This window comes from Pongo pygmaeus, chromosome 13, assembly GCF_028885625.2.
Source record: "Pongo pygmaeus isolate AG05252 chromosome 13, NHGRI_mPonPyg2-v2.0_pri, whole genome shotgun sequence".
NCBI lineage: Eukaryota > Metazoa > Chordata > Mammalia > Primates > Hominidae > Pongo > Pongo pygmaeus.
The window spans coordinates 118,299,645-118,313,387 of NC_072386.2; the positions used below are offsets into that span (position 1 = coordinate 118,299,645).

At 47.1% G+C, this 13,743-nt stretch overlaps 1 protein-coding gene across 3 annotated transcripts in view; it reads left to right on the forward strand.

Moving 5' to 3' along the window:
* Positions 1-655: 655 nt before the first annotated feature.
* The window catches only part of STXBP1 (syntaxin binding protein 1), a 78,899-nt gene continuing 65,811 nt past the window's right edge, over positions 656-13,743 (forward strand). For 2 of the 3 annotated variants that reach the window (XM_054501355.2, XM_054501354.2), the window contains exon 1: positions 656-908. In XM_054501355.2, coding sequence (XP_054357330.1) covers positions 872-908 — 37 coding nt within the window. In that variant the 5' untranslated portion in view covers positions 656-871. The remainder of the gene's footprint in view (positions 909-13,743) is intronic. The other variant, XM_054501353.2, reaches the window with a different exon arrangement.

The window sequence follows — 13,743 nt, forward strand, 5'->3', positions numbered from 1 at the left end:
AACATTAGCTAACGGATGCTATGCTGCCTGAAGGTAAGTCTAGTGCTATTTCCAATATCTCCGAGACTTGGTTTTTTCATCGGAAAATGGAGATTAAAAATAATGCCCATAGGTATGAGCTAAGAGGAGCGTAAACAAAACAAAATAAAAAGCAATGCCCAATGATTGGAGGATTTGATGAGATGATGCCCGTGAGGTGCTTGGCACGGAGTTTGACACAAGAACTCAGTGTTGGTGAATGCACGAATGCAGGTACCCAGCGAGAGGGAGGTGCTGTGGGTGGATTCACCCTGGCTTCGCTGCGGCTGGGAGTGGGCGCTGCTAGTAAGAGATCTCGCCTCCAAGCTCCTTCCGTGGGCAGGGAAAAAACGGAAGCTCCCAGAAAGAGGAAAGACAGGACCCGAGCGGGGTTTCAGGCAGATGGAGCGCGTCGGTAGCCTGTGGCCAGGGTCCCAGCACCGAGGGGAAAGAAGAGGCCTAGGTACCCTGCGCCCCGGGCGCGCGCGGCTCGTGAGGTGAAGGGGAGGGCGCGGCTCCGCACCAGCCGGCGGCCGCCTGGCGCCCAGCCGCATCTCGGGGGGCGGGGCTGAGCCTCCGGGCCGCAGTGCGATTGGCGGAGGCGAGTGGGTGACGCCAACGGCCGGCGCGAGGCCCCGCCCCCGGCTGGCCCCGCCCCCGCGCGCGCCGGCGGCGGGGCAGCCTCGCTCTGGCTCGCGCCGCGCCCCCGCGCCCAGTCCGCGCGTCAGTCGGTCCCTAGCGCGGCTGCGGGGTGAAGAGCTGCGGCCGGCCCAGCGCGCCCACCTGAGGAGGCGGCGGGGTCCGCAGGCGTCGCGGGAGGAGGAGATCGGAGCCGGGAGACTCGCGCAGCGCCATGGCCCCCATTGGCCTCAAAGCTGTGGTCGGAGAGAGTAAGTGGAGCCGGGGTCCTTCCAGCAGGCGGGGACTGCGGCTCCCGAGGAGCCCCGCGCGGCCCCTGCCCGCAGCGCCCAGGCCTCCAAGCGGGCTGCCGGCCCTGCGCCCCTGGCCTGAGGCTCCTGGTCCGTGGGGTCCCGTTATTCAGGCGCCGCCCGCGCGAGAGGAAGGCTTCCCCCGCTCTGCCCTCCCTCACCTCACGTTTCACCCCAGCCCTCCCCCTGAGCCCGCGCTCCTCCCTCCCCATCCTCTTTCCTCGCGGTCCCTGTCTTCCCTTTTCCCTGCATCCTCCTTCCCCTCCATCCCTCCCTCCCTCTCTTCCCTTCACCCCCATTTCTCTCCCCTCGCCCCATCCTTCCCCTTTCCCCCACCCCTCCCTCACCCCACTCTCTATCCCGCCTCTCCCCCATCCCACCCCCTTTCCCCCTCTTTCATCCCCAACACCCGTCCCTCTCCTTCATCTCGCCTCTACCCCCTGCAGCCCGTCACCCTCCCCCGCACCCCCATCCTCACCCCCGTTACCTTCCCCTCAATCCCCTCTCCCCTTCCTCGTCTTTATTCCTTGAGCGCCCAGACTCTGCTCCCTTTTCCTGCAGTCCCTCCTCCTCCCCACCCTCCTGGGTGAGTCGTGACGAGCGAGATCCTGGCCTGCGTCCTCCTCCCCCGCCCCGGGCCGCGCCGCGGTCCCTGGCTTCGAGACCCACCTGGGAGACTAGGCGCAGTGGCTCGGCCTGGGGAGGAGACGCCTGTTTTCCGGAGGCTGAGCTCTGCTGGGCCGGGGCCACCTCACTCCTCCCCTTCCCGGGGCTTGGCTTCCAGGGCGGGGACTTATCAGGATCCTGAACCCCTGAAATCACTCGGGAGATGAGGAGAGCTTCGGTGTCCGCCGCCCAGCGCCGCAGTCTGCAATCTCCCTGCTTGCGGGGCTTGGCCCTGCCGTGGCCGAACGCTTCAGGAGCTCAGACCACGGTGGCAGGGAGGAAATGGTTGTTTATGGGTTTGGATGAAAGGCACCACATGAATGGATTTTTAAAAATGGGTGGCGGTGAGTGGCGGCCGCAGCGGAGCGAGGGCTGATGGTGGGTGACATTTGCAAAACGGCATCCACAGTGCTAAATAAGATTGGTGATATGTGTGGAAAAACAGTGCCTTGTCAATATTTTGGCCATTTCTTTATAACAAAAAAATGTGTAAGGATTGCTGTGGCTTTTGCTATCTGTTTGGGGGTTAAGTGAAGATTAAAACTGAGCTTTTCTCTGTAGGAGAGGATAAGAAAGGAAAAAGAATAAAATGGTGGAAATTTAGTTTCCTTTCCAATGATTCTCTCCTATCATAGTGCGCGCTCGCTGTGGAATGCTTTTGGCCATGTAGTGTTCTTGTTGGGCACCATAGCTGTTTTATTTCCCCTCTCCATTCTTTTCATTGATATATAGGAAATACTCCTACTGAGGAATCTAGTTGTAAAACCTTATCTCACCTATTACATCAGAAGAAAATTGTTATAAAAACTGAACCCCAAATAAAACAAAATTTTAAAAGGTGCTCATCATAACACCTTCATTGTACCCATGCAGTACACGTTCTGATACTTGTACTCGAGATGTTTAGGGCTAGGAGGACCCATAGGGATCCTCTAATGTCAACATCTCATTTTACCCACGAATAAGAAATGGAGACTTGGAGCAGTTAAGTGACTTGACACAATCAGTGTTAATTTTGTAAAACCTGGTGGGCATTTCCTTGCAACATTAGTAAAAAATAACTTTCTTCATTATTCTGTATATATCTTTTCTTTCCAATATCCTTTTAAAGGGTGAAATATAGAATAGAATGTTACAGGTTGTATTCTTTAAAATGTTACATTTGTACTTTGGGAGGCTGAAATGAGAGGATTGCTTAAGCCCAGGAATTCAAGATCAGCCTGGGTAACATAGTGAGACCTCATCTCTATAAATATAAAAGTAAAATAAAATGGTATATTTGAATACTACACATTGAAGATAAAATCCTCAAGTGTTATAGAAATCAAGTTTTTGCATCATTTGGCGGAACCCTTGTTTATGCAAGTGGCTCCATAATCCTCCTCCCTCACCTTTAATTAGAAGCAAGCATAAAGGTAAAAAAAAATCAATATGTAGCATGGTCAGAATTTACTTTCTGAAATAAAGCAAACCCATTGTACACAAAGATAACAAAGCAATTTCACATAAAATTGGTGAGTATGGCTAGGCGCAGTGGCTCATGCCTGTAATCTCAGGACTTTGGGAGGCCAAGGCTGGCGGGTCACCTGAGGTCAGGAGTTCGAGACCAGCCTGACCAACATGGTGAAACCCTGTCTCCACTAAAAATAAAAAAAATTAGCTGGGTGTGGTGGTGGGTGCCTGTAATCCCAGCTACTCGGGAGGCTGAACCCTTGCTTGAACCTGGGAGGCAGAGGTTGCAGTGAGCCGAGATTGTGCCATTGCATGCCAGCATGGTGACAGAGCAAGACTCCATCTCAAAAAAAAAAAAGAAAAGAAAAGAAAAAAGAAAAAAAAAAAGGTGATTATGTGAACAGACTTCTATTCCTATAACAATTAGGTATAAATTTTAGAAAAAAAAATGTTGAAATCCTTTGTCAATAACACAGGTTAATTCTGGCTTCTAATTTTGGATAGGGTTTTTAGCTTTGCCCTTTTTTCTAAAAGAGGCTGAGGTAGGAGAATTGCTTGAACTGGGAGGCAGAGGTTGCAGTGAGCTGAGATTGCGCCACTGCACTCCAGCCTGGTTGACAAGAGCTAAACTCTGTCTCAAAAAAAAAAAAAAAAGAACCTAATTATACATAAAAAAAAAAAAAGAAATGACCACGTAGAGCTTATTTCAGAAACACAATAGTTCAATATTAGAATGACATTAAGAAATGAAAATTTTAAAACTATATAATCTTCTCAGTTAGAAACTGAAAAACAAGTTAATCTAATTTTAAAAACAGAACAAAAACTCCTAGTAATCCAGAACTAAAAGGAGTGGTTTAAATGTCCCTGTAGAGAAACCTCTAACCTCCCCAATCCCATCAGGCATCCCTGTACTCACGGTTCCCTGGACTTTCCTTTGTAATTCTTATCACAATTGCAATTAATAAATTGTTTGTACTAATTGTAAGACCATAAGTTCGCTGGGGGTAAGAACTAGCGTCTAGCACAGTGCTGTCACAACAAACTCTAGGAATAAGTCTAATAGGAAGTTAGCAAGACCTTCATAAATGGAGAAGAATGCTATGTTGCTTTATGGAAGAATATGAAAAAATATCAGTTCTTGCTAAATTAACCTATACATTTAATAAAATTCCTACAAAAGTCCCAACATTCATCTGGAATGGTAAAGGCTAAGCTAAAAGGAGCTAAGAAATTTTTGAAAAAAAAAAAAAGGGAATTTTTACCTACCAGATTCAAAACATACTGTAAAGCTATGATTACCAAAACATTGTAGCACTTCCAAATGAGAGGGAAAGTGAAAAGATCAATGACATAGAACAAGAAGTCTAGAGTAGGTCCACATGAGAATCCCATATATGGCAAAGGTGGCATTTTAAGTCAGTGAGGAAAGGAAAGAAAACTCAACATATGATATTCAGGCAGTTGGCTACATTTTGGTGGGGAAAATAAATTTACTTCTGTACTTCACATGTTCACAAAAATAAGTCCCATAGGGATTAAATAAATAAAATGATAAAGGTAGTAGACAATAACAGATGTACTTTTCCTTATATTATTGTGCAGGAGCTTTCTAAACATTATTAGAAAACATTAAGGAAAAGACTGACAGATATGACTATATTTCTATTCAGTAAAAACACCAAAAAGCAATTTGAAAGACAAATAAGCTTGAAAAGTATCTGCAGCATATAACAAAGGGCCAATATCTATTTATCTATCTATCTGTAAAGAGCTTCCTTAAATTGTTTTTTAAAAAAAACTAAATAAAAAATAGACAAAAGACATCTGTTAGTTATCTATTGCTGCATAACAAATTACACCAAAACTTAGCAGCTTAAAACAATGAACATTTATTGTCTCAGACATCCTGAGGGTCAGGATCTGGGAGGGGAGCAGCCTGGCTGGGAGGTTGTGGCTCAGGGCCCCTCAGGAGGTTACATCAATGGGCTGCAGCTATCTCAAGACCAGACCAGAGCTGAAGAATCCACCTCCAATGGCACTCCTGTTGTTAGTGGGCCTCAGTTATCCAGCAGGCTGTTGGCCGGATACCTCAGTTCTTTGCTGCAGGGTCTTCGCCTGGGGCAGCTCACAGCATGGCCAGCTGGTTTCCTCCAGAGCCAGCGACCCAAAAGAGATGGAGACCTGGAGACCACAGTCTCTATAACCTAATTTAGAAGGACCATCATCACTTTTACCATATCCTATCCATCACACAGACCAACCCTGGCACAAAGTGGGAGGGGACTACACAAGCATGTGAATACCAGGAACCAGGGACCACTGGAGGCCATCCTGGGGGCTCTCTTACCCCAGAATGAAAACAAGAGCTCTAGAACTGGGCTAGGACACAGTAGGAAAGCAGGGAGGAGAGCAAGACCAGCAACCAGATGCCTTCACTTTACACACTTCTGTATTTGATTTTCTTCTCTAAAATGTATAGTGTGCTCTACTTTTATAATTTAAAAAATAAAGGTTTTAAAAATATTTTTATTAACGGGAAAACAGAGAATGCATCTCTGGTTCTGGCTGGGTATCACCAAGTTCCCCAGCTTGTGCCAGGCTCTAATCATAATAAGAATGACCACCTACTGAGAACCTATGATGTGCCAGGCACTGTCCTAGTCACTTAAATATACTATTCCTTTTTTTTTTTGAGACAGAGTCTCACTCTGTCGCCCAGGCTGGAGTGCAGTGGTGTGATCTCGGCTCATTGCAACCTCTGCCTGCCAGGTTCAAGCAATTCTCCTGCCTCAGCCTCATGAGTAGCTGGGACTATAGGCGCAAGTCGCCACGCCCGGCTAATTTTTTGTATTTTAGTAGAGGTGGGGTTTCACCTTGTTGCCCAGACTGGTCTTGAACTCCTGAGCTCAGGCAGTCCACCCGCCTCAGCCTCCCAAAGTGCTGGGATTACAGGCGTGAGTGCGTGAGCCACTGCGCCCAGCCAAATATGCTATTCTTAACACTAAATGTCCTAAGTAGATATAACTATCCCCATTTTAGAGATGAGGAAATTCAGGTACAGATAAAGTCACTTAACAGTGCACACAAGTGGTAAGGCTGGAATTCAAACTCAGGCTTCTCTGGCTCCAAAAGGCTGAGCTCTTCATTAGACCAGTCCCCTTGCCCCTCGATACCCTGTGTAACCCACTAGAAGAGTGGGTAGGAGGAATGCCATCAATCCTGGAGCACCAGGGAGACACACAAAAGACCCAGACTCTGGGACTGAAGAACTGCTGCTGACAAAAATAGTTATAAACGTTCCTGTCCATTTGGGTTCATTATGGGTTGGTATTAGAACAAGTTGGACATCCTAATGTTCCAGGCAAGCAGAAGCTCTGCTTCAGACCATATACTTTCTAATAATGTAACTAGCCAAAGCTAGTCATAAAAATTCTGAATCACTGGTCAAGAAACATATTTTCTCATCATCCCCTCTATAGCCACCCCTCCAACATTTTCCCCCGATGATTGAATTCTAAGGTTCCCTGGCCCGTGCTTTTCTCTGCCAGGGGATGAAATGAGTAGAAGGAGCCTTTGTCTAAGGACTGTGACTCCTCTTCCCTCTCACTGCACTCAGCAGCCCGAGAGGTGAGTTCAGGCATCATCCACTTAGCTCTTCTAGGGCCAAATTGTAAGTGGAAAGCAGGAGAGATCAGAGGTGTCAGAATCAGTCTATGAAAGACAGATGCTCCTCTTTTTCCTCAATCTCCCTCACTAATCCACACCCCCCCAAATAAATACACTGACAAAGCGTTGAAAGTTGCACTGTCCAAGTCAATTCAGTCTCTCTTATGAAGTGGCTTCAGTATTTATCAGGTTATAGATTATGATCAATTGGTCTGAACTTTGAATCTAAATCTAAAAATTATTGCTTTGCTTCAAATAAAACTATAATAATAAAAACTAAATCTATTGATCACTTATTAGGTGCCAGACACTGTCCTAGGCACGTCGTATGTTGTCATTTAATCCTCACAAAGATCCCATGAGTTACTCTCATTAGTCTTCTTTTACTCTAAGGAAACAGAGGCTGAGAGAGTTTAGGATAATTCCACACGGTTATCAATTTGTTGTTATAATGTTTGTATGTGTGTATGTATGTATGTATTATTTTGAGACAGAGTCTCGCTCTGTCTCCCAGGCTGGAGTGCAGTGGCACGATCTCGGCTCACTGCAACCTCCGCCTCCCGGGTTCAAGTGATTCTCCTGCCTCTGCCTCCCGAGTAGCTGGGATTACGGGCGTGTGCCACCACGCCTGGCTAATTTTTGTATATATATATATTTTTTAGATGGGGTTTCGCCGTGTTGGCGAGGCTGGTCTTGAACTCCTGACCTCAAATGATCCACCCACCTTGGCCTCCCAAAGTGCTGGAATTACAGATGTGAGCCACCGCCCCAGCACTGTTGTTATAATGTTTTAATAACTAACATTTATATCACATCAACAAGTGCTAAACACTAAGTGCTTTGTGTATGCTAACTTGTTGAATGTCTATAGTTACCCTGTAAGAGAGGTATATTCCCTGCACTTTATGGATGAGAACATTGAAGTCAGGTGAAGAATGTGCTCTAGGTCCCACAGGTGAGAAGAGGCAGATGCAGGATTTGGACCCTGGTAGTTTGGCTGGAGCATCAGTCTTAACCTCAACACCTGTCTTCTCAGATTTGGATTCTGGCTCACAGGCTGCAGAGCCTGTACTTTTTTTTTTTTTTTTTCCCCAGAGACAGGTCTCTGTCGCCCAGGCTGGAGCACAGCGGCGCAATCATAGCTCACTGCAACCTCAACCTCCTGGGCTCAAGTAATCCTCTTGTCTCAGCATCCCAAGTAGCTGGGACTACAGGCATGTACCACCACACTCAGTTAATTAAAAAAAAATTTTTTTTAAGACGAAATCTCTCTCTGTCACCAGGCTAGAGTGCAGTGGTGCGATCTTGGCTCATTGCAACCTCCGCCTCCCGGGTTCAAGCAATTCTCTTGCCTCAGCCTCGTGAGTAGCTGGGACTACAGGCATGTGCCACCACGCCCAGCTAATTTTTTGTATTTTTAGTAGAGATGGAGTGTCACCGTGTTGGTCAGGATGGTCTTGATCTCTTGACCTCGTGATCCGCCTGCCTTGGCCTCCAAAAGTGCTGGGATTACAGGCGTGAGCCACCGCACCTGGCCAATTTTTAAAAAAATTTTTAGTAGAGATGAGGACTCACTATGTTGCCCAGGCTTGTCTCGAACTCCTGAGCTCAAGTGACCCTCCCATCTCAGCCTCCCAAGTGCTAAGATTACATAGAGCCTGTATTCTTAACCTCTCTTCCTTGGTTTTTGATACTTGAAAATATTTTTTCCCTAAATTTTTCCAAAAATGTACAGGATCCAAGTGGCAGACAGGTCCTCCGGATTCTATTCCGGGCTCTGCCCCTGACTCATGGGTGACACTGGGTAAGTCACAGCTCTGCCAACAAGACACTGAAACTTGCACTTTCCCTCTACTAATTATTTAATGTACTGCAAATCCTGCTTGACCTTAAGTACAGGAGAAATTTGACTTGTAAAAAGAGATAACTTAGTCCAGGCACAGTGGTTCACACCTATAATTCCAGCACTTTGGGAGGCCAAGGTGGGAGATTCACTTGAGCCCAGGAGTTCAAAACCAGCCTGGGCAATATAGTGAGACCTTGTCTCTACAAAAAATTTAGAAATTAGCCGGCTGGGTGCGGTGGCTCACGCCTGTAATCCCAGCACTTTGGGAGGCTGAGGTGGGTGTATCACCTGAGGTCAGGAGTTGAGAACAGCCTGGCTGACATGGTGAAACCCCGTCTCTACTAATAATACAAAAATTAGCTGGGTGTGGTGGCACACATCTGTAATCCAAGCTACTCGGGAGGCTGAGGCAGGAGAATTGCTTGAACCCGGGAGGCAGAGGTTGCAGTGAGCCGAGATGGTACCACTGCACTCCAGCCTGGGCAACAGAGTGAGACTCTGTCTCAAAAAAAAAAAAAAAAAAATTAGCCAGGCATGGTGTCCCCCATCTGTAGTCCCAGCTACTCAGGAGGATTGCTTGAGCCCAGGAAGTCAAGGCTGCAGTGAGCCAAGGTCATCCTACTGCACTCCAGCCTAGGAGACAGAGTGAGACTCTGTTTCCAAAAAAAAAAAAAAAAGAGGTAACTTTAGGCTGGGCGTGGTGGCTCATGCCTGTAATCCCAGCACTTTGGGAGGCCAAGGCAGGTGGATCACCTGAGGTCAGGAGTTCAAGACCAGCCTGGCCGACGTGGTGAAACCCTGTCTCTACTAATAATACAAAAATTAGCCAGGCATGGTGGCACACACCTGTAATCCCAGCTACTCGGGAGGTTGAGGCAGGAGAATTGCTTGAACCCAGGAGGGGGAGATTGCAGTAAGCAGAGATCATGCCATTGCACTCCAGCCTGGGTGACAAAAGAGAAACTCCATCTCAAAAAAAAAAAAAAAAGAGGTAACTATTTGGCAGTGCCTCAAAAAGTTACACATAGAGGGACAGGCACCGTGGCCCACGCCTGTAATCCCAGCACTTTGGGAGGCCGAGGCGGGCAAATCACCTGAGGTCAGGAGTTTGAGACCAACCTGACCAACATGGAGAAACCCCATCTCTACTAAAAATACAATATATTAGCCGGGCGTGGTGGTGCATGCCTGTAATCTCAGTTACTTGGGAGGCTGAGGCAGGAGAATCGCTTGAACCTGGGAGTTGGAGGTTGCAGTGAGTGGAGATCATGCCATTGCACTCCAGCCTGGGCAACAAGAGCGAAACTCCATCACAAAAAAAAAAAAGTTACACATAGAGTTACCATCTGACTCAGCAATACCACTCCAGTGTATACAATCAAAAGAAATGACAGTATACATCCACACCAAACTCATATACAAATGTCACAGCAGCATTATTCATAACAGCCAAACAACTCAAATGCCTATCAAGTGATTAGTAGATAAGCAAAATGTGGCCTATTCATACGATGAAATATTACTCAGCCAAAAGAAGGAATGAAGCACTGACATAGGCTACAACACAGATGAACCTTGAAAACACGATGATGCCCGGGCGTGGTGGCTCCTGCCTGTAATCCCAGCACTTTGGGAGGCCAAGGCAGGTTGATCACCTGAGGTCAGGAGTTCTAGACCAGCCTGGCCAACATGGCGAAACCCTGTCTCTACTGAAAATACAAAAATTAGCTGGGCGCAGTGGTGGGTGCCTGTAATCCCAGCTACTCGAGAGGCTGAGGCAGGAGAATTGCTTGAACCCAGGAGGTGGAGGTTGCAGTGAGCCAAGGTTGTGCAATTGCACTCCAGCGTGGGCAACAAGAGCAAGACTGGGTCTCAGAAAAAAGAAAGAAAGAAAGAAAGAAAGAAAACATGACGCTAAGTGAAAGAAGCCAGATACAAAGGCCGCCTACTGGATGCTCCCATTTATGTGAAGTGTTCAGAGTTGGCAAACCCAGAGACAGAAGGTAGATTAGTGGTTGCCAGGGGCTGGGGGAGGGCAGAATGGGGAGGGATCGCTAGCAGGTACGGGCCTTCTTGTCGGGTGATGAAAGTGTTCTGACCAGCTACAGGGAGCCAAGATCATGCCACTGCACTCCATCCTGAGTGACAGAGCGAGACCCTGTCTCAAAAAAGTAAATAACATAAAATGGCAAAGCTTATGTGAATTACATCTGAATAGTAGCTTTTAGATGTTTTTTTAAAAAAAGAGAGAGCAAGCTAACTTGAAAGGTAAGCTATTAGCCCAGTTGACACCTGTGTCCTGAACTTTCCCTGGAGTATCGCTTAAATGCACATCATCAAGGAAGTCCTTTTAAAAGAGTGTCAGTTTAAAACATTTACATTGAGACAGAGGACTTCAATATTTAATTGCACAGCCTGGGTCTCCAGGGAGGAGGGTGCTTAAATATGAGCATTTGTTTTACTTCAAAGTTAAATACAATTCTGTGGGTGACCTGTCCATGTCACAGTTTCTCCATGCAACTGTGAGACAGTTTAGGGGAAAAAAAATCATCCCTATCTGATAACAGATTTACTAGGATTTTTTTTTTTTTTTTTTGAGACAGAGTCTCACTCTGTCACCTAGACTGGAGTACAGTGGCACAGTTATGGCTCACTGCAGCCTCAACCTCCTAGGTTCAGGTGATCCTCCCATTTCAGCCTCTCAAGCAGCTGGGACTATAGGCACACACCACCACATCTGGCTAATTTTTATATTTTTTTTAGAGATGGGATCTCGATGTGTTGCCCAGGCTAGTCTCAAACTCCTGGGCTCAAGGGATCCTCCTGCCTCAGCCTCCCAAATTGCTGGGATTACAGGTGTGAGACACTACGCTTGGCCTATTATCTTAAGAAAATATCCTAAATGTGGTTTTGGAAGAAAAAAGAAAACAATTTTCCTAGGAACAATGTAGGAAGGTAGAATAGGTATAAAAGCAAAGGTGAGGCTGAGTGCGGTGGCTCATGCCTATAATCCCAGCACTTTGGGAGGCCGAGACAGGCTGATCATCTGAGGTCAGGAGATGGAGAGCATCCGGGCCACCATGATGAAACCCTGTCTCTACTAAAAATACAAAAATTAGCTGGGCATGGTGGCATGTGGCTGTAGTCCTAGCTACTCAGGAGGCTGAGGTAGGAGAGTCACTTGAACCCGGGAGGCGGAGGTTGCATGGAGTCAAGATTGCACCACTGCAGTCTAGCCTGAGTGACAGAGCAAGACTGTCTCAAAAACAAAATAAAACAACAACAAACAAAAAACTAAACTAGGAGCAAAAGTGATTTTAAAATAGAAAATACTCATCCAAACAGAGTTGCTGTTACACAGGAGTAAAACCTTGGTGACTTGGGTTGTGCCAGCATTGCTTTCTTGGCTGCTGAGTTATGGGAATAGCCAACAGGTACCAGGAAAAAGGACCCCACAGCAGGGAGATGAGGGGCTCAAGGCAGCAACTACATACCAACCAGTATGGAAGACTTTCACTATTTTAGTATCAGCCAAACTGGTGTGTACCACCAGGATATCAACTTTGGGTTCAAGAATACATAATGTTGAGAAATTTGAGAAAGACCTGTAATGGTCTGGGACCTGAGAAGATGCCATACATATGCAATTTAATTCCACAGCTATTTGTTGCCTGCCTGCCATCTATAACAATCTATTCTAGGCACTATGGGGAATGGCAAAAGAAAGAGGACACGGTCTCTGCCTTCAAAGAACTTATGACGTATTATTTAACAAGGAAGCAAAACTTTTGACCGGGTGTGGTAGCTCACGCCTGTAATCCCAGCACTTTGGGAGGCCAATGTGGGCAGACTGAGTCCAGGAGTTTGAGACCAGCCTGGGCAACATGGAAAAACCCCATCTCTACGAAAAAAAAAAAAATATATATATATATATATATATATATATATTAGCCAGGCATGGTGGTGCACACCTGCGGTCCCAGCTACTTGGGAGGCTGAGGTGGGAGGATTGCTTGAGCCTGGGAAGTGGAGGTTGCTTGAGCCTAGGTTGTGCCACTGCACTCCAGCCTTGGCGACAGAGCAAGACCCTGTCATACACACACACACACACTTTTAACAAATAACTAACAGGCTGGGCATGGTGGCTCAAGCTTGTAATCCCAGTACTTTGGGAGGCCAAGGTGAGTGGATCACTTGACGTCAGGAGTTCAAGACCAGCCTGGCCAACATGGCAAAACCCCGTCTCTACTAAAAATACAAAAATGTGCAGGGCATGGTGGCACATGCCTGTAATCCCAGCTACTCGGGTGGCTGCGACACGAGAATTGCTTGAACCCGGGTGGCAGAGGTTGCAATGAGCTGAGATCGCACCACTGCACTCCAGCCTGGGAAACAGAGCAAGACTTTGTCTTAAAAAAACACAAAAACCAAAAAAAAAAACCCCGATAACCTAATGCAGAATGCAGAAAGTGCCATAATAAAGAACTGAGGCCGGGTGCAGGTGGCTCACGCCTGTAATCCCAGCACTTTGGGAGGCCGAGGCGGGCGGATCACGAGGTCAGGAGATCGAGACCATCCCGGCTAACACAGTGAAACCCCGTCTCTACTAAAAATACAAAACGAAATTAGCCGGGCGTGGTCGTGGGCACCTGTAGTCCCAGCTACTCAGGAGGCTGAGGCAGGAGAATGGCGGGAACCTGGGAGGCGGAGCTTGCAGTGAGTCGAGATCACGCCACTGCACTTCAGCCTGGGCAGCGAGCGAGACTCCGCCTCAACAATAACAACAACAACAACAACAAAAACTGAGTGGCGTCAAAAGAGTTAAAAGAGAAATTGATTTGATTTGATTTTTTTTTTTTTGAGGCAGAGTCTTGCTCTATCACCCAGGCTGGAGTGCAGTGGCATGATCTTGGCTCACTGCAACCTCCGCCTCTCAGGTTCAAGCAATTCTCCTGCCTCAGCCTCCCAAGTACCTGGGATTACAGACACGTGTCATCATGCCCGGCTTATTTTTGTATTTTTAGTAGAGACGGGGTTTCCCCATGTTGGCCAGGCTGGACTCAAACTCCTGACCTCAGATGATCCGCCTGCCTCGGCCTCCCGAAGTGCTGGGATTACAGGCGTCAGCCACTGCAGCCGGCCTAAAGGAGAAATTTCTATTCC